Source organism: Ornithodoros turicata, chromosome 9 (genome assembly GCF_037126465.1).
Source record: "Ornithodoros turicata isolate Travis chromosome 9, ASM3712646v1, whole genome shotgun sequence".
NCBI classification, from domain to species: domain Eukaryota; kingdom Metazoa; phylum Arthropoda; class Arachnida; order Ixodida; family Argasidae; genus Ornithodoros; species Ornithodoros turicata.
Window position 1 is genome coordinate 10,393,088 of NC_088209.1, and position 20,750 is coordinate 10,413,837.

Here is a 20,750-nt window from a genome sequence, read left to right on the forward strand (position 1 = left end):
TTTCCCGTCGTTCGGTATCAAAGCCGTGCATTATCTCATGCGTCATTGTGTATACAAGTACGCCATAGTTCATTTCGGGTGGACCTCCAAGGTTAAAGTAGTGTGATAAAAGATATGGGATATTAATTTGGACAAAATTCGCTGCGGGCAAATAAAAAGCGTTAGCAGAGCTGAAGCAGTCAGCATTTCATAGAAATAATGGGAATACTGTATCACAGCATCCCAGTACTTCTGGGTCTGAAATGCGCCAACGCTTAGAACGTCCTGAATAAAGGGACCGCTGAGGTCTACTTGTCTACTTTTTTAGAGGTGTTCAATCCCGGTGCCATTCCTAGGCGTACCCTAAGCATAGATATTTTCTTCAAAGCTCCTTTTTTCGTTGTGCCATCTAGCCACGGGCAGGTTCTAAAGCTTTCATTTATTTCGTCGATGATTCCTTCGCTCATTTTCGTGATGGCTTCAATCCTTTCGCCGTAATTGGCTTGGAACGGGGCTCCTATGGACGCCGCGTTTGGGAGGATCCGCGCCGTAGTAAGAGCGCAGTTGTAAGTTCTAACAAAAAGACGCTTGTAAAAGTCAGAGGCACATCTTCAGGCGAAGAATACTCGCATATCATCTTTCGAGACGTCCCTGTGCTTCCAAACAGGCGGTGGAAAAAGCGGAAATCAGCTTCTATTATCTGTACTATTTTCGTTTGTATCGCAGCGGGTGCGTAGCGTCGGAGCGCCTCACTCCACTCGTCAGAGAGTTCGTCGTCTCTTTGCCCCACTTTCCGGAGCTCGATCATCTTGACAGTGTCGTTTGACATCCCATGCCCACTTCCCTGTGATTTATTGCCACCCAACCCGTTCTCTAACTCTTCAATAGTCCGCGCCAGGTTGCTATAAATGGATGCCGAATATATGCGAGACAAAATTGCTCTAACATGTGTAGACCCTACTCCTGTGGGGGCTATTGTCTCCTTGCGAAACGCGAAAGCACGTGCTCCAAGCTCAACTGGTTCCAATGAAAACAGCAAATGAATGTTAATCTTGAAGATAAATTTCACCATGATGTCCATTGGCTGGAATGACATCTTTTTCGTTACGTCCATCTGGTGCTCTCGAAAGAAGTCTATAATGACTTCCAGAGATGTGTTCTTGTCGCCCTCTGTGCAGTGTTTGTAGCGCGCTGCAGACTTTTGGAAAGCCATTTGACCTACGGGAGGAACGTTCGCCTCTTTCAGGTTCTTCGCGACGGATGCCATCACGTCTTGTTCTTCTAAACTGCCGCCAAAATTATCGACGTACATACCAGTAGGCAGCCGTTCATTTTTACCGCAGGCGAAATTGAAAAAGTTATCGCACGGGTCTCGATCTGCGTCCACAACCGTTTCAATGAATTGGCGGACGTATTTGCAATCGTCGGTGTTGCAAACTCTCGTATCTTTCGGTGCTGTATCTTCTGCCTGATCAATACCGCTGTCCATGTAATCCTCGTAGTTGTCCTGAGGAGGCTTTTGCGGGAACTTCGGCATCGATACGTGTCCAGCAGAAGCTGCGTCGGTCTTGTCCTTGGGTGTCGGATGGTTCAGGTTCAGTGCGACAACACAGATAGCCGTGACAGTGGTGATGATTAGGGTGACAAATATAGTGAATGCTACGGCAGCGTAGGACCTGGTGGCTTCCTCCTGAAAAGTACGAAATACTCCTGTTACATGTCGCCTCTTTCATTTGAGGGAGAGGTATTATGTTCCTAGAACCAGTAACTGGGGTTTTCGATGTCCTCACTGAACAGGCCAGAGGCACTTTTACGCATGTCCTCTTGGTTAGAGTGCGTCTGTGCAGAGACGGCAGCTGTTTTAAAGACTGGACAGCGGGCCATTACTTTGAACGCTCCCACTCACAGCAAAGTCAACTGCTGACGAACTAACGTGTACCAGGAGGGTAGTGTTACAGCGGAGAAAGCTTTCTTTCTCTGCCGTTCTGCTGATTTCCAGATTATTCTCAAAGCAAAAGAGAGTCGTTACTTGCGTAGTACACCAGGGTACATAAACCTACACGGCAAATGGGAGGACGGAAGGCGATCACGACTAGGCGCTGGACAACCGATTTCAGAAAGCCGTTTTCCATGCAATTTCCTAAGTATACGGGGTGGTGGTGGGAATGGAGTCTGTAGAGTTCATAAAAGAGGAGCAGCTCCATAAGCAGGAAAAAGACAATTGAGGGCAGACGATCATAGCTCGCTCGTGTAACCTTCTACAGACCGACTCGGAATACACGGCTCGAGTTGACATCCTGCAACCTCTCAACAGCCAACTCTCGGCAGTCGCCACCAGCGCTGTGCCGTCACAGATTGCGCCAACATCCAATTGTGATGAGCCAGGTCGTCTGCGCACAGATTTAGCAATTTTTTGCAATAGATCAAAGTGTGTGGCCATTATTTACTGGTGTTGGCATCGTTACTCCCATAAACCGCCCCAAAGGTACACCTAGCTCTTGTGCTACCGTTCCTAGCAGAGCAGTTGTCACAGAGGAAACTGAACCTGAAGCATCTCCCGCTAAGAAAGAAAAGTTATGCCGTCGTTATTTATCATTAATGTACAGAGTTATAGCTTAGAAGAATGAATATTTCACTGTTACTCTTTCGGAAAACACGGATGCGGGCCATATTGTACCTACATTCTACCATTCTTCCAAGCTGTTCTTTTTTTCCACTGCAGGCGCTGTTAGTCTCATCAGGAGGATGGAACCGATACAGTGATGCTCACAATCTCTTCACTGTCAACACTGCCTGCAGCTGACACTATATATGGTGACGTAAATTAGATACATGAATGGAAGCGCAGGCGACAGCCTCCGATGTCCTCTGCTTCAGAAAGTCGTCGGTGAACCCGCCAACATGAGAGGGTAAGTAATGGCGTGCCTCTGTTGTGTGAAACATGGTGTTAAGCATGATTCACACTGTTGCCTTTACCGCTGCGCTCGCGTATCACGTCCACTGACAGCGAATCATGGCAAAGGAACAATCTTCTGGATGGAACGAAGGTACACGTAAGATGCCGTTCGTAGCCGTAAGTGCTGCAATGTGAGTCCCTTTTGTTTCGGCCTTCTTTTGCCTCTTCAGTAGCGTGCAGGCAAGAAACGTTTCAGCGGATGTAATAGGGAAAGAAAACGAATCAAAGCTCTGTGGCTGCAAGTTGAGCATATGTTTATAATCTGATCGCTCAGCCGAGGACACCTCTTTCGATCTAGTTGGTGCCCTTCCGCCCGGCGCAGGGCAACGTTTGAGTGGATGGCGTCAGCGTTCTGACGCCATCCACTCAAACGTTGCCTGCCTGCGTACTGCTGATGAGGCCCAACAAGGCCGAAACAGCTGTCCAGTACTGGCATGGCGACGTTTGAGTTACATACATATGCTATACGTGCAGCCAAAGAGCTCGGGCTATTTTTTTCCTTTTATACTTCACTGGCTTTGCACTGGGCTTTCAGTGAGTGAGTTATCTCACCCTGACGGGAGGAATCACGTGTTACGTGACCTTCTGACGCTATCCACGCAAACGTTGCCTGCCTGCGTACTGTTGATGAGGCCCAACAAGGCCGGAACAGCTGTCCAGTACTGGCATGGCGACGTTTGAGATACAAACATATGCTATACGTGCAGCCAAAGAGCTCTGGCTATTTTTTTCCTTTTATACCTCACTGGCTTTGCACTGGGCTTTCGGTGAGTGAGTTATCTCACCCTGACGGGAGGAATCACATGTTACGTGACCTTCTGACGCCATCCACTGAAACGTTGCCTGCCTGCGTACTCTTGATGAGGCCCAACAAGGCCGAAACAGCTGTCCAGTACTGGCATGGCGACGTTTGAGTTACAAACATATGCTATACGTGCAGCCAAAGAGCTCTGGCTATTTTTTTCCTTTTATACTTCACTGGCTTTGCACTGTGCTTTCAGTGAGTGAGTTATCTCACCCTGACGGGAGGAATCACGTGTTACGTGACCTTCTGACGCCATCCACTCAAACGTTGCCTGCCTGCGTACTGTTGATGTGGCCCAACAAGGCCGAAACAGCTGTCCAGTACTGGCATGGCGACGTTTGAGTTACAAACATATGCTATACGTGCAGCCAAAGAGCTGTGGCTATTTTTTTTCTTTTATACTTCACTGGCTTTGCACTGTGCTTTCAGTGAGTGAGTTATCTCACCCTGACGGGAGGAATCACGTGTTACGTGACCTTCTGACGCCATCCACTCAAACGTTGCCTGCCTGCGTACTGTTGATGAAGCCCAACAAGGCCGAAACAGCTGTCCAGTACTGGCATGGCGACGTTTGAGTTACAAACATATATACATACATAGGTTAAAGAGGTTAATATATCAGACGGCTGCGAAGTTGAATAAAAGTAGAATAATAAGACGTGTACGACAGATTGCAGGAAAGTTAACAAAAACTAATTTATTTCATGGGTAATTTAACACATAGATTATAATAGAGATGGGACGAATCCGAAATTTTTCGAATCCGAATCCAAGGAAGGTTCTGCGAACCACGAATCTTACGAATCTCGAATCTTTCGAATCCTTTCTCTAAAAAGAGTTTTAAAAGCCGGGAAAAAAATACTTCTAGCGAAAAATGTTTTGAAGCAGAATATGATACATTTGTTTACTGAAAAACACGCGTACTACAAGAAATACGTAAATGCTTGACTCCGAATTCTTTCATAAAACTAAGTCACTATCAAAATCTAGTTTTTAACTTGTAATGTAACGGTTCCTGCCTGAACTCTCTCAGTCCAGAGTAATGTAAACAAACAAAACAAGAAGACACCTGTCGGCCAATAGGGCTTTCGGCGGACTCCGAAGGAGCCTATTTTAAAAAAAGAAACAAACAAACGTGGTTGGTGGATTCGAAAGATTCGATTCGCCGTTTTGGGCACTGGGATTCGGATTCACGAACCTCGATTCGTGGATTCAGTTGGTACATCCCTAGATTAAAATATTCTATGAAACGTTTAAAAGAGCGGTCGACGTTTCGACAGTAGCGCTGTCTTCCTCAGGGCAAAAGAGATAAAAGGGTTGCACATTGCTTAAATAGCTGCGGTAAATGATGCCCTCTACAAATCTCGAGCATTTCTTCACGCGAAGCTCCTGAGAACGCTATCCTCTCGATTACATAGTAACTTATTGCAGTTCTGTTCCTACATTTGACCAATGACTGCACAAAAGAAGAATTAAAGAAAGAAATTCGCGAAATTCAAAATGGCCTCCAAATTTTCTCAGACGTTCGGCGGTTGCTCTTGCATTTACTTTACATTGAATCAGCAGGGAGCCTGCTAGTTTTCTGCTGAAACCTTTCCAACGTACACCATGTTGATAACAAAATACACGGAGGGAATTGCAGAACAACTTACTTCTTTGTGGTAGTCTTCAATCAGGGTAACTCCTGTACCGTGCACGGCAAAGTACCCGTCGTACGCCATAATGGTCTGAGGTTCCTTTTTTTTCTGCTTCTTCCTCAAAACAGTGGCGCGTAACCCCGATTTCTTCATCATCTTCTGCATCAGACGGTGGCCGTTATCCACCAAGGGAGATTGCTCAGAACTGGGATATTTATTTCTAGCTATGATTGATGGGCATGGGGACGTCGTTTTCAAAAATAATATCATATGATACGTGTCGTTTGTGGTTTCTCCTTCGGGATGTCTCCTTCTCTCCTTCGGAGTCTTAAAGGGGCCGTAAACAGGTACAAAAGGTGCACATTTCTTTGTGTTATATTATTGAAACTTATGCAGTGAAAACTCCTTGCAATTACTAACGCTCAAAAACAAAAGGCGCTTGCATACGGATGAAATATTCACTGCACTCTTTCGCATTTTAGCTCCGCCCCGCGCTCTAACTTTACGTCGTTTTGACGTAGCGCTTTCCTCACCAATTACGATCGAGTGTTCCACGTATGATTTTATTTCAAATGCGGAATTGGACTAGATGAACGTGAATCCTCTTCTATTCAAAATCTGAACAGTTACAGCCTCAAACTGAAAAAGAAATGCGTTTAATTATAGGTATCATACGCGCACTACGTTTTCTGGGCAGTAGCACGCAGCACACCACGAGCGCGAATGAATATCCGGGACTACAGTTCCGGAATCTTAGGTAGGTGCGCGATGGAACATCTTCGTCATCTTCGAATGGTTCCGACAACTGGGCTGCCGTACTTTGGTTTGAGCCACGCGGCATCGCATCAGCAGCTCGCGTGGTACAGTGGACAGCGTGCTGGTCATGTCACGTCGTGACTGGGAGGAACCCGGGTTCGAATCGCGTCATGTGATAGCAGCCCAACTGTTGACGTTTGCGCCAGCCGGAGATGTTGAAGATGTCATGACGTTGAATTTCGGAACCACGGAGCGCAAAACGTCGTTTCACACGAACAAACTGAGCGCTCCGACTCACAGCTGATAACGAAGTATGTTTATTGGCTGGTAATTTGAAACGTCATGTGCGCAGCTCGGCCCCCCGATTCGACGGCAAAACGCTACGTAGCCATGTGACGTATGCGTGGTGGAGAGAGGCTCGCTGGTTACTCATCTTTGAAAGCAGTTATATGGGTCAATGAGCTGGCACGAGCCGAACGAAATGTATATTTGGGTATTATTATCTGCGTTCTTTCATGGGGTATCATTATTTCAGAAATGTTTGGTGGCCTGTTTACGGCCCCTTTAATGCTTCTCTCATCCTTCTTCGTCCTCCTCCTCCTTCTTCTCATCTTTCTTATCCATCGTCACATTGCTGCAAGTGGTGATATCAAATTTACCAGTGTATACGGGATGAAAAATAGGAAGGGGGACAAATTGCTGACTATGTTAAGTGCGATGACAAATGTTAGCATGGAGAAACGACAGAGAGGCCTTCTTCGGGAGGTACATTGAGGACGAAAAACGGGGGAACATTTCCATTCGTGAGAATCATTTGAGCTATCCATTTTTTCCATGCGCCCGTGCATGGTCTAACTGTGAAATGCAGGCCCGTGCATAGCTCTACCTTGTGATACCGTGTACATAACCCATGGACACCTTGTGCTTGATACGGCAGAGTTTACGGAGAGCACGGACTGCATGGCGGAAGTAATTCCTGTGTAATGTGAAGAGGGTGTATAGGAGAGAGTGATGAACGCATTTACTAGAGAGCCAGGAAGCGCCAATCAAAGATTAAGCGGAGTGACGCAGAACGCTCGTACGTAGCTGCACATATAATTAGTTACGGTGTCAGGCCCATATAATTCAACCCATATAATCTACAAATCAAAAGCTAATTAAGCACTCCATGTAATGGACACGTTAAGATACCGATGAAATAAAATATGGTGTTGTCTTCAACGTAGCCACAACGATGGATTATCGCCTATGTACGGAAGCCTTGTCCATTCTGTCCACTTGGTGTCGCAGCCGGAACGCTCCGCAGATGCCGACATTGCTGTGTTCGGGAGCAAGGCGCTGAAATACAGGACACAGATGCAAACTAGAACGCCGTTCTTCCAGCTTGGGGGCGCTGCATGCCACGGGGGCAGCGATGCAAAACACTGGTTTATCATGCTCGACACAGCCCAGTGATCTGTTCATGTTTAAAGACAAGATATCGTCCTGGCGATAAAATTCTATATTCATCAAGTTGTTATTGTCGTCGGGAGGTGTCGTGGATGGGAGAGAGGTACAATAACCGTCTGCCATGTTGATGTGCCTCATGCAGTTAAATAGGAAGACTCTGGAGAACGGAGTTGGTGCGTAGTCAATGGAGCTCACGTAGCCCCGAGCGCGACAGCCCGGATGCAGCCATCCCTTCGTCGTGGACTGCGTTAGTGGTCGAATTTCTGCCCCCAAAACTACAGCGGAGCTGCTCCGCTTGTTGCCAACTGTGTGCAGTCACGTGGGATAACAAACCTGGAAACCGACCGATGGAGCGAACGACGTCCGCAAAGGAAGCGAGGGCAGCCGTGTAAGACGTCGAGTCCGTAAGAACCTTTTGGATACGTACACAGTTGAGTAGTGCTGTCGGCATCAGAACTAGACGTTCTTATGGAAGCGTAGCTTAGCATGGAAACTTCCAGTAGGTCAATGAAAAAATGGCTAGGAAGCAAGCGAGCTGGTGAAGATGATGCATAATGTAAAAACCCCGAGACTAGGGAACACGAAGTGTCTGTGTCTGTCCCTTCGTGTTCCCTAGTCTCGGGGTTTTTACATTATGCTTCCAGTAGGTGTTTCAACCCTGCCCAGTATACCAAAGCGCTACCGCACAAGGCGCTCGCAAAGCGTCTCTTAAATACACTTATTATCCATGCAAGAAAGCTAGTGAGTGTATCTGAGTCAACATGGACCATGCCACTTATGTAGGAGGTAATTTATGACCAATAAAGCTGTGAAGTCGTATGTTTTACGAACCTGCAGCTGTCGGAAAACTTCTATTGAGTGTAGCATACGCCTAGCGCGCTTACAACAAGCATACGCGTTACAAATAGTTTGCCGTTGGTGTCTCTGGTTAAAACCGTGAGTAGATATCTCCCTTCGTACTGTGTTATTGTGTAGTTAATATTAATTAATTAAAAGTTAATTAGTTAATTAAAAGTTAATTAAAGTTAATTAAAAGTTAATTAGTTAATTAGATAAAATTAGTTTAATCGTGATTTCTTGTGCCGCACCACTTATCCCGTTGTGATCCTTGTGGTTTTTTGCTGATGAGTAGAGGTTTGTGACCCATATTTGAATACGGGGAAACTTTCAACCTACCGCATGTGACCTTGAAGTTCAGCTTCGGGGAAAATTCAGTGCCACAGATCACAAGAAAAGTGAGCAGGCACAAAGGTTGGTGCCTACTGAATGTGCGTCGAAAATAGTTTGGACCCTGTATTGGCGGAGAAATCGAATTTTTGGTTTGCCGTCCGACCGTCCGCTAAAACCGCTGCCCTTACGGCCAGCCCTTCCATTGGCTATTCTTGTCTCGTTTACTTGCTCGAAGCTTCGCAATCGCCAGGCTGAAAGCGAAATCGAGAGCCGCCCATATACATACAAGCACCACGGGCACCGTTCTCTTCGTTGAGCATCATCGCTTTCCTTCGGCAGGTCAGTACGCAAAACGTCATCTAAGGTGTCACCTTGTGAGAGGTGCGGTGTGAGAGAATTGTAACACTACCATGCTCCTCGCGATACGAATAGGCACCCCTAACAACTAAGATGTTTCGTACCAAATTATCAGTTGATTTCGTGCATGACCGTGTGGCATGGGACTAATGGTTGATTGCTCTAAACTTCTTGTTGCTCTGAACTTATCAGGACAACATCGTATGTGCTCCAAGCATTTTGCATCAGAATGCTACGAGGTCGTTCACAAGGCGTCTGATTTAGCCTCAAAAAGTCGCTGGAAAGGGTTGTGGTACCTGCCTTGTTCAATGATCACATAGAGCACAAAAGCACCACAGTTGCAGGTAAGCGTCCACGCGAACCTGCACACAGTACGAACATGTGAACTCCAAATGTGGGACTGCTCAGCCCTATAGTCCGCGGTTGTGTGTAAAAGTACGTAGTTTCTCGGAGAAGGTGGTTGCAAATTACGACTTTGAAGAAACCTGACCATGAGCACAAGAAACACGACAGAATCACAGCAGCTGGGGTCAGCAGTAAATTGAGGGTTCCTGTTTTGAGACACTCTGTGTCTGCATTTACTTCTGTATGGTCACGCTCAGCCTTTTTCCCAACCACGGAACAGGCCCATACCCCACTTACGTGGCAGCATTATTTCTCCTTTTTAAAAGCCGGGCTGTGTCTGTGATTGACAGTGTTCGACACAACTCGATGGCCGTTCGCAACTCAACATGTTCTCGATAATACTGATGACGGCACAACTCGCGGGTAAATCCAGCTGCATGTCTATATTCGTCTACATTCTGTTGTACCACCTTTGCTGTCATGTGCACACCACAGCGGTCACGATGGACGACGAAGGGTCCGTCTAGTGGACACGGCAACAGAACACTTTCAAGGTTGTCCCTATAAGTGGTGCCGTTGAAACGCCCCTGCACTCGAAGGAGCGGTCCCATTCTGCAGATGGACACCGCGTCCCACACTCCCACTGAGTGCCGGCCACTGTTGAGCACCCTCTGGGCATAGGCTGGCATAAACTGAGGAAAGGCGTTTAATTATTTTCACATCACACAAACTAAATATTATACCACTGAGGAGGCTGTAGGACACGGCACCGCTAACTGAAACACGTGGAGAACGTCGATTCGTCCGAGCAGGTGACGTTGGCCCAATCTTGGACGGTCCTGTTGCGATAGCGTTCTGTGAAAAGCACCCTAGCACCCTTGTGCCCATCCGTGAGCTCAATTTGTCGTGCGGCCACACGGTTCCTCAGCCCCAACAGTGAAGTCTCCTAATGGGATTGGAGTAGATTTGGTCATCCTCCTCATGGCTAGAGGTTGCTGAGGGTGGCCCGCAAGGGGCATTTCGTGGAGGGTCCTCGTCCCTAAAAGCCTGAATCGCACAGGTGACTGCCGGCAGGGAACGTCCTATCTGTCGTGCGATCTGGCGCTGGGAAAAGCCAGCTTGAGAAAGCCTAGCGATTTTATTACAGTTCTATGTCGAAACTCCTGGTGGCATTGCAACCGCCAAAAAGAAGAAGGCGAGAAAATCCGGAAAGCGCCCAGATATGCGCACCCCTCCATGGTTACCAAAACGCTTATCAAGATACCTACCGTAGCACCCCGACACCGGGTTCACGATTCCTGATATGGTGTTTTAGAGCGTGTGCGCGGTCTATATGCCGTTCTCTTATCAATAGGACAGTCGTGGGTCCATCCTCTGGTGTACCAGATTCTTCAAGCACTGCAAGTGTCAGCAGTCGTACTGACACTACGACGACCACTAGCAGTATATATTCAGCCATGCCTCATCCACTTGCCATTAATATTCACCTCTTCACGGTGACTACGCAGACTTCGACCGCACGCAACGTCCATCAGAATATATATGACACTCATGTACTGACCTGTGGACGACTGCATGCCTCTAGTGCCACGCGATAGCACTCTGGCAGCTTCCAGCTGTTCGGAATGTTCCGACAACACCGACTAGGAGCGCCTGATCCTCCAGAAGCTGCCTGCGTTTCTCTTCTGACTGGATTTTTGTGCAGGCTAACGTCACATGCCGGTGTGACATTTCTTAGTCCGCATTGAAATAGTTTTTTTTTCGAGCACGAGCTTGCATCGAGCTTCGGAGAACCACAGGTAAGGCAAAGGAATAAGTGGCCCTGCATTAGACGTCACGATTGAATTATTCTTCGTAGTGGCTATGATTTTGAACAATTATATATCTAATGATTATTTCTGTTTGGTTTTTATCTTCTTTAGTTTAGTTTAGTAACATTATTATGATGTAATATTATTTTTTATTGATGCACACCAACGGGAAAAGCCTAACCAGAGCTGCACTTATACACTGCAACAGATGCTAAATAGATGCTTATGTTACAACGTAAGCGCTACCGATAAATTCGTGTCGCACGGGAGATGAACGAAAAAAAGGTCCGCAAATATTGTCGCCTACTCGACTACTTCCGTATTTACTCTTTACTAAATAAATAAATAACATTTGCTTTTATCCTCAGTCCTTTTAATATAACGCTCCTGATCAACAATTCATGCGCACAAGATTGTCCCCAGATGCGTGCCAACCGGGGAACATTATCGATGTTGATGTTGATCAAAAAAGAAAAATACTAGGGAGAGGTAACACACCGGCTTCCGCCGATATCAATAAGTGCTCAGCGTGCATACTCGCTAGAGTCAAGCCAAGTGCCGCGTTGACATGCACAGCTGAAGGCAACAACGTTCCTCGCCAAACGTCGGACAAAACTGTGGCACGAGCAGGATCATCCGAACCTTCTCTCCCATTAGTTTCGCTAAACGCCGCTAGGGTGTGTTTCCCCTGTGTCCAGCCAGAGGTGTTTATAGAGAGAGTTTGGCCATTAGGGGGAGCCAAACTTAAAGCGCGTCATGCGACGTCACGGCTGAACGACCTTCCTCGTCGTCCTCTATATAGTTATCCAGTCGTCAACCAGTCGCCGACGCCATATTGATGCTGATCGTTGTTTACAATCCAAGGTGAGGAGACACGTGCGTACTTCTTGCTTCGAAAGCCTTTCGTCCTTGAACTCTTTCAGTTCGGCAACAAAGCCCCTTATCACTGGCGCCTGTGGGTCATAAGCCGGTTATTCCTGTAGATTACATTCAACGCGACCACAAAGCTGTCGACCAGCTGGCGGACAGCATCAATGTGGCGAGGACTAGTTTGCTGATAAGCGGATTCCGCTCCGATTCAGACTTTTTGGGCGGCGCGACGACGACTCTGACGTCAATATAAGCTCCTCCCATGGGGCGGCAAAAGATCAAAGAATGGCAAAACTCTCCCTATAAATGGCTCTGTGTCCACCATTCCCAACGACGAAGGAGCGTTCAAGTGAACTCTAGATCTAGCAGTACCTGAAATTAATAAATCAAGAGGTAACGAACTTTTTACGGTCCTCTCTTCGCATAGCTTGAGCTGTATTCCCATCGACTTCCGCAACGAGATGCGAAAAGTAACACTGGTGTTGCTGATGATGTCCTTCACTCCAGGTGAGCCCTTTTTTCATTTGTAGGGACCACATAGGAGGGCGTGAGGCTACTAAAAGAAAAACCAACGAGGTTACATTAAGGCTGCGCGCGCAGTTAGTGAGTTACAAGTTACTCTCTTTGAGATGAAACTAGTTTCAGCTACAGCTAGAGCGTTAACGTAACGCAGTTATTTTGCAGTTACCTGAATGTATATCTTAGGAAAGGAAAGTCGAAAAAAAAATCTAACTCTAAACCGTTTACGCGGGTGTACTGTTCAAGCAGGGTTATACATTGTTACTATATGTTAAAGCTACTAAAATCGTAACTATAGTTACAGTTACCACATACCTTTGTACAAAAGTAGTTAGTCATGCTGCCATGCTGACTAGTTCAGCTTTCCGTTACCCGTAACTTACGCACCCGAACGTACGGACTAATTTTTAACTTCTAGACAACGACGACATATCGCTTTCACTCTCGTCAGACATGTTGAATGTTCTGCGCCGCCTTTACGGGCGACGGCGGAACAGACGTGTCCTGATTCAAGATGGCCGCGCCCCCCATTGCTTCTTCGAGAGATAAATTTTCTCGTTCCCAGGGAAAGAGATTTCCAGCTTACCCTCAACACCCGGCGTCTAATAACTCTGTAAGACGGCCTTTAGGGTTACGGCATTAAGAAATGGATACGGCTTTCAGCTCTGGGAAGCTGCCGGACGGTATCTGTGCAGGCATTTTGCCAATGATGTCCACATCGATAAACACATCTGCGAACGTTGAATGTAATGTCGTGAAGTCACATGTTTTTCACAGTGAGAGTACACGAAAACAACGTGTGGTTGGTATTTTGAAACTTTTGAAAATACAACAGGAGACTACATTTGCTTTGACGTGCCTTGGATATTTTTTTGAGTGGCGTCCGACTTTTTGGATGCAGACAACACGGTGCGTTGCCGCGTGCAGTGGTTCGAGGGTGTCACTACGATCTGAACACCTGAACAGACGAGATAAAAAGCGAAGCAAAGTGGAAAAATGCATCAGCAAAACGCGACAAAAAAAAAAAAAAAGAAAAGACGACAGAACATTACGTCGCGTAAAAAAAAACATTTTATGTCTAATTGAAATAAATGTGCGAAATCCGGCTTATGGCGCTTGGTGACGAGGCTTGGGCAGTTTTGATGTAATGTCGTAAGCTCTCTTGCGGTAACGCCGTTGCCCTTCTATCTCAGTTTTGTCGCAAAGGCCGTATTGCTGACCGTCTGGCAAGGAGTTAATGACAGGATGCACTTATGGCCATAACCGTTAAGGCCGTAAGTGCGCGTGTCTGATAGGGGCATAATCGAACAACACTCGCTGTACACCACTATTTCACGTTGAGGCTTTCGATGGCGTGGTCAGGAGTAATTTAGGAACAAAACGACATTATAGTTTCGGAATCGTCCTGAGACGGGTGCGACTGTCACTTTAATGCATAGATCGAGAAGTTACCCGTCAAAAAAAACTCATTACAAGTTCAGTTACAGTGTGAAAAATGTAAATAAGTTAATAAGGGAGTTCTTCAGCCCGAAATGTAAATCACAGTGACGGAGTTACTTTAAAAAAGAAAAAGCACGAGTAACTTTCAAGTTACTTCAGACACAAAATAGCATTACACATCGGCAACGCGCGTGAGCAGTTGAGTTCAACCTTGAGTTGCATGCGGAGGAGTGCAACACGCGGAGATTGTTTTCGTTTATGTTCAGTAATTCGAACGCTTTGCATCATACTCCCTGAGGGCGCTGAACGGTTCCGCTTCATATTCATTTACAACACCACCTTTGCCCATTTTTGATACTATCTGCTTAGGTTACTTGATTAAAGGTTCATACAGCTGTGTACAACGTGTAAAAAATGGTTCTGCCGCCCTAAACTTGCCAATCAGGTGTGTCGGCAACCCAATCTGCTAGATTTCCTAAGATTACTGCGTTTTCTCCCGACATGCTTGTTTATGTTTTCTAAACGTAGATAGATAGATAAAATATCAGTAACACTCATACAAACAGCGACGCGATTCCACCTCTAGTGCATAGACAATTCGTCCACACTCCTATTTTTTACACCCTTTAGGGTGTATTAAGGGTGTAATTCAAAAGTGCGTTAACTCACTCCCTTTCGGGTGTAATATAACACCTTTTTCCACAGGCTACACCCTCCAAAACAAAAAGGGTGCACCATTTTTGGAGGGCGTAGCCTGTGCAAAAAGGTGTTATATTACACCCTAAAGGGTGTAAAAAATTAAGAGTGCAGGAAACGGGTGACCAGGAGAGCCAAAAGAGAAAATGGAAATGTTATTGCAAGGGTAGGTTACAAAAAAGATAAAACAGCGTGTGTAACGAGCACGCGTATTTGGCGTAGTTTTCGTTTTGCGTCACTTCGTACAAGTGGCAGCCGAACTGTCCGCCACTATCTGGCAACGTTGTGGAAGTGGATTGCGCCAACATTAACTCCCAATGACAGAAACCAAGTACACTTGCTGTTTGTCAGAGGAAACATTTTCCACGTGCGCACCAGCAAGATGAACCGTTTTTTCTTTCTTTCAGTCGTTCACCTCCACCCGGATGACAAGTACGACTGTCCCTACCACGAACGTGAATGTGACACGACATGCAAGCTACTTGGCTTCATCGGTGGCCACTGTAGCGGCTTCGAAAACATTTGGTGCAAATGTGAATTCAAACCTTGGTCGTCCAAAGAGCCAAATAAAGAAGAGATCGTCTTCTGATGACGTTAGGGTATCTGCTTATTCACACGAGCGACATCTTCACGAATGGAAGAAACAGGAAGAAAAAGAGAACACACTGCTCACAGAGGCGAATTTCCATGCGGTGTTATGTTGAAGGGGTTGAGACCAGGTTATGCCAGATAAACGTAAAAAACGGTTCTTTGCACCGATGTGAACCTGTATTGAAACTTTCACAGCGAAGGACAAGTGGAGAAAATGGGCACCGCGAATACCGAAACTCGTGGGGCTCTGACATCACAGCGCGCGTGCTTACGACTGCCAATGGGAATGGACGCAGCTCTGACCTCTGTGACGTCTGCGCTTCGCTCGGGAGTGTGTACAAGGGCTTGTATCTCGCTAGGTATGACACGTAGAACAATAATTATTTTTTCCTCAGTATTGTGGTGTGCAGTACAATGCGTCCATGATGTAATGAACAACATCTATGAATGTGTCCCAACCCCTTTGAGCATTCACACGGGGCTGAATATCAAGAGTGGCGTTTGCAGACGACACTGTCAGCGTCTTTCCTGTCGTCTGCTACAGAATAACTTGTGGCTGTGTCTCAGAATATTTCCGGTTAGCAGTGTTACGTGAACACTGGACGTTCAGCGCTCAGAAATCTGCGACATTTTTCGCGCCTTTCGCTTCTGTGCGACGTGAATAAAGGGTATGTTGCACGGAAAACTGGTGGTGAATGAGGCTCGTGCATATGACGTCACGCGGAGCCTTTGAGCGACTTGGAACCACCGTCACATCGGAAAACGTGGGTTTGCGTCTCAGGCGTCTTATTGCGGGCCAAATGAAGCACCAGTGTGCGTTTCTTTAATCGCACGCATACCGCAACAGCTCACAGCTTGACCTCCTATTGTGACTCCGGGGAGGAAATACGCTTTCAAATGCCACGTGACAAAACCTGACGTCACTGCGCAAGCACGTGTGGTGTACCGGTACCGGATCGGTGTAGCAACAAACCGAAGGAACCGTTGAGCATGATGCACCAGAGCAGCCAGCGTTTTATGCAAACTAAAAGCCAGTATAAGATTCTTGTGCACTGCAACAGCCAGTGCAGCACATCTCTTAAAGGGAGGATCCGCAACGGTTGTGCCCAAAATTAAGTGAAAGTTGATTTCAGCAGAGACCACCCCCCCAGATCCTGACAACAGACTCCGTTTCGTATAAACGTGCGCGTATAATTTATAAACAGCGAAAACGATAAAGCGAAACCGAAACTCTGAGAGCAGGCGGTGGCATCGGAATCGAGGAGCGCCACGCCGTGATGTCAGTCGCGAGATTCGTCTGCCGTGATTCCCATGTGTTGTATTGCATTGAAGACGCAAGGAAGCAAGTTACGCTCAACGTGCAATCATGGAAACCGACTCCGCATCAGAATAGAACTCCACGGGACTTCAGCCCGATTCAGACGTCTATTCTAATGAGGAGAATGACTTGACCGTCACCATAAACCACAACGACTCGCCGTATTCGACGGACCCTGTACCAGTGCGCGCGTCGCTTGAAACCGAGGCCTCGGACCCATACACTGAAGACTGTCGAACTCGGAGTAACTAATGATGAGTTTCTAATAGGTTGTCACACATTCTTATACAGGATGTCCCAGAAAACGTGTCATTGAATTATAGTAAAAAAAACTACACCAACTAGAGTCATGCGGTCAATGGCATTTGTTCTTACTGGGTTTTTGCCACCTCCTCGTGTGAATGTCGTGTAACGTAAGTTGAATTATGTAAATTTTTGCGAGCTCAAGTCGGAAATTTGCCTATTAAAGGTAACTTTGTTACCCCACCAATGTGAAGAGCGTGTCTAATTTAGTCAAATTAATGATAATTGACGGGGATATTCAGGAGCTATCCCATCGGAGAAAATAGCCGAACATCATACTCTACGGAGGTCGCACAGAATAGCGCACGATTAATTTTTCAGCGCAATCTTTGTCAGTCCGACGAAAGGAGGTTGGAAACCCAGCCCTCCCCGACATCGCAGAAAGAGATAAAACAGGCACGGCTTATCATGTCCGACTTTCGCTGGGATTTTGCTTTCCCTCTCCCAATTTTAGGAACTGTTACTTTTTCTACTATCACTCTGTGGGCTGGCTTCGGAACCTCCTTTCGTCGCACTGAGAGCGATTGCGCTCAAAAAGTCATCGCGCGCTATGGTCCGGTGCTCCGAAAAGCATGATATTCGGCTATTTTTTCCGATGGAATAGCTCGTGAATATCACTGCGAATTATCATGAATTTGAGTGTATTCGGCACGCTCTTCATATTGGTGGGGTAAAAAAGTGACCTTTACTTGGCAAATTTCCGAGTTCAGTTCGCAAATATTTACATAATTAAACTTGGAGTACATGACATTCACATTAGGAGGTGGCAAAAACTAATAAAAACAAATGCTGTTGACCGCATGATTCTAGGTGGCGTAGTTTTTTTATTATAATTCAATGACACGTTTTCTGGGACACCCTGTATATGTGCCACGGGTGCACGCGTAATATGAAACATGTTGCAGGTGCACGTGCGGTCGGTGCCTCCGGCAGGTGCCCGTAGGTGACGTTGTTTGGCCGTCGGAAACTGGAAATATTCTACGTCCCTTGTTGTATCCGACCTGTTGCCACAACTGATTATACAGCATGTCTTACCGGCCATCGTGGTGGGTGTAAGATCAGTGTGCGACGTAACGAACACAATTGCTACGGAAAATTTCCTTCGTCAAAACTGCCAAAACACACAGCAAAGCAAGGCGGACGGCGCGGGATATCTCGCGACTTACATCACGCTCGGTGTTGCTTGCAGAAAAGCGCTCGTGGCTCGCACTACCCTGTCACCGAGCGCGTCATAGAAGAAAATCATTTTTATCAAGTTTGACTCAGTTTTCGAAGGAGATATTTTACAGGCATGGTCGTTGATGGCTAAAGGTGACGAATATTCGAAAATCTCGGAAGGGACCTTATGCGGATTCTCCCTTTAAGGCTCATTCACACATGAGTTTCAAAAAGCTGCGCCGCCTCAGCGTTCGCGGCGCCGCCGAGAGGGGCCTGTCACACATAGCCGAGCCGCCATCCTGCAAACGCGCTTCGTTGTTTTTCTTGCCTTCGTCAAGATCGTATTGACTTCCAACTCTCTTCCTCCAAATTTACATTGTGAAGCGTGTTATAGCCTGTTAGCATTATTGTAAAGCATTTCTGCTGCAGTCATCAATCGTTGGAACGACAGACGAGACACAATGGCAGAGAAAGAACGGGCAAAGAAGCGAGACACCTACCGACGACGCACACAAGTTGTATTTATTTTCGTCGATTCCGTGGTTTGCGCAAATTTCCAGCTCAGCGTTGACAGCTCAGACCACAAACAGCTATTGGTGACAAATAATTTACTCACGCGGTATCACCAAACACACGCACACGCACAAATGACAAAAGATCCCAGCGCGGTATGGGGAGGCCCGCCGTTGCGCGCCGGCGCCAAAAGAAAGCCACTTCCACCCCTCCAAGCGCTCCCATTGGCTGGATGAAAAAGCGTTTGTAGAGCAGCGCTGCGGAGATGCAGCACGGAGCTGTTCTCGCAAACCGCCTGGAAACGCGCGGGACAGCTGCCTCGCGGTCTCAGAGATCGCGGCGCCGCCTCAAGAAACGCATGTGTGAATCCAGCTTTACCTCATTATGTATGTTATGCACCACGTTGAAGCAGCCGTTACTGGGAGCGATCGGATGACGCTGTGGAGGAAATATTATACAGGGCTCATTCATTGACACATTGTGGGGAACTGAAATCTATATAAAGGAGAATCAAAGAAGTCTGAATCAAAGGCGTAATTGTTCTCCTTTCGAGGACCAAATGTATTGCCACACACACACACACAAATGTCCGTTTCAGGTGTAAACGCACTGCAGAAAATGAATGTCACAGAGTGGAGACTGCATTTCACGCTTTATTCTAACAGTTCCAGGTAATCAACTCGTGTGCGTAAATTAAAATACTTAGTATCAAAACCGTCAACAGTGATATATCGAGTGATATAAAATCTAGCGACATACCTGGGGCACAATTTGCGAAGAAGGAAGCCCTAACTGTTTCTTACTCTGTGTGGGTGGAAAATTTCTCAAGTTGGCTGAGTCATACAGCGTTATGCCACCAAATTGACCAAGAGCAGATATTTACGTAGTCTGTCGCATTTGGAGACCATTTGCGAAGTTCAATGACAATTTGCAGTCCTGGGGTGTAAATGTCGGGGTTAAGGGACTAAAATAGGGAGTAATTATAACCTAGGGGACTAGAAGCTCCAATTACTCCCTCTTTTACTCATTTTCTTCTTTCCTTGAGTGCACCTACAAACAAATAACCTAAGGGTGGGATATTCTGAAAGCAGTGCAGATATAAGAAAAATGTAAGTTGTCAAGCTAAATGTTTTACGATACCATATGGCGAAACCATGAAACGTTTCTCTGTGATCAGGTTTATACGAAGGCAGAAAAATAGGCGATGTCAAGTTGCCGGTGGTGAGTAAATCAAACAGCGATATTAAACGGTAGGAGCAACTTAATTTATTTACATATGGTAAACAAGACTTTCGTGCACGAGACTGCACCTCTTCGGGTTACAGAAATATGAACATGGTACAGGCACATATATACAAGTTGACGGGGGAGTTTTGGCATGAGAGGGTACAACAGGGTGATGGAAAGCATGCAAATACAGGTAAAAATGAAAAGAACATAAATACAAACGCAGGGGTATCAGATGGATATCAGGGGATCAGATCAGGGGTACACAGGAAACGAGAACGCATGTAGGTGACGTTTGAGGAATTATGGGGCCACACGGAATGGGGCCACACGTGTGGAGTACAAAGATGGCCAGTGGATCGCGACAACCTGAAGACGGAGGTGGGTCTCAGAAGAGATATTGATAATGTCAATAACCACCCTACACCCGTTTGTACACACGTTCCGCGCAGTCGCGTTGACTGTGGATAGTGCCAGATATCATCTTTGAAGCGACCACACGGAACAACAACAGGCAACGGGTGTCGAATGACAGGTTGAAATTCACGACACGCCGCGTCGATTAGCGAGCGATCCTTCCAGAAGCGTCTGCTCATCAATCTCAAGGACGGGCCGACGACCTCGGAGAATCTTCTGTATTTCCTCCTCTCCACCGACGCGTGTTTTCTACAATGTTCACCGCTGTGTATAAAAGCTTGTGAGTCGGAGCATTCTTTACCTTGGTTCTGGTTGAGAGCTAGCGCTCTTGGGTGTTAGGCAGCCAAGCAGCTGAATAAAGCTTTCGCCGATTATTCGCCGTCTCGCTCGTCTGTTTCCATTCGTGACAATAGCATGCGTAAACAGAAAGGAT

General features: G+C 46.6%; 1 protein-coding gene and 1 long non-coding RNA gene across 2 annotated transcripts; one reads left to right on the top strand and one right to left on the bottom strand.

Moving 5' to 3' along the window:
- Positions 1 to 428: 428 nt before the first annotated feature.
- Positions 429 to 5,519, bottom strand: LOC135369293 (uncharacterized). The gene is made up of 2 exons (XM_064602895.1): positions 5,393 to 5,519; positions 429 to 1,669 (listed from the first exon to the last, which is right to left on the bottom strand). The coding sequence occupies exons 1-2, from the start codon at positions 5,459 to 5,461 to the stop codon at positions 497 to 499; spliced, it is 1,242 nt and encodes a 413-aa protein (XP_064458965.1). The 5' UTR covers positions 5,462 to 5,519; the 3' UTR covers positions 429 to 496.
- A 2,892-nt stretch (positions 5,520 to 8,411) lies between these two features.
- On the top strand, positions 8,412 to 15,379 carry LOC135369295 (uncharacterized). Its single transcript, XR_010415055.1, has 3 exons — positions 8,412 to 8,518; positions 12,563 to 12,642; positions 15,198 to 15,379. It is a non-coding gene; the product is annotated as an uncharacterized LOC135369295 (long non-coding RNA).
- Positions 15,380 to 20,750: the final 5,371 nt, after the last annotated feature.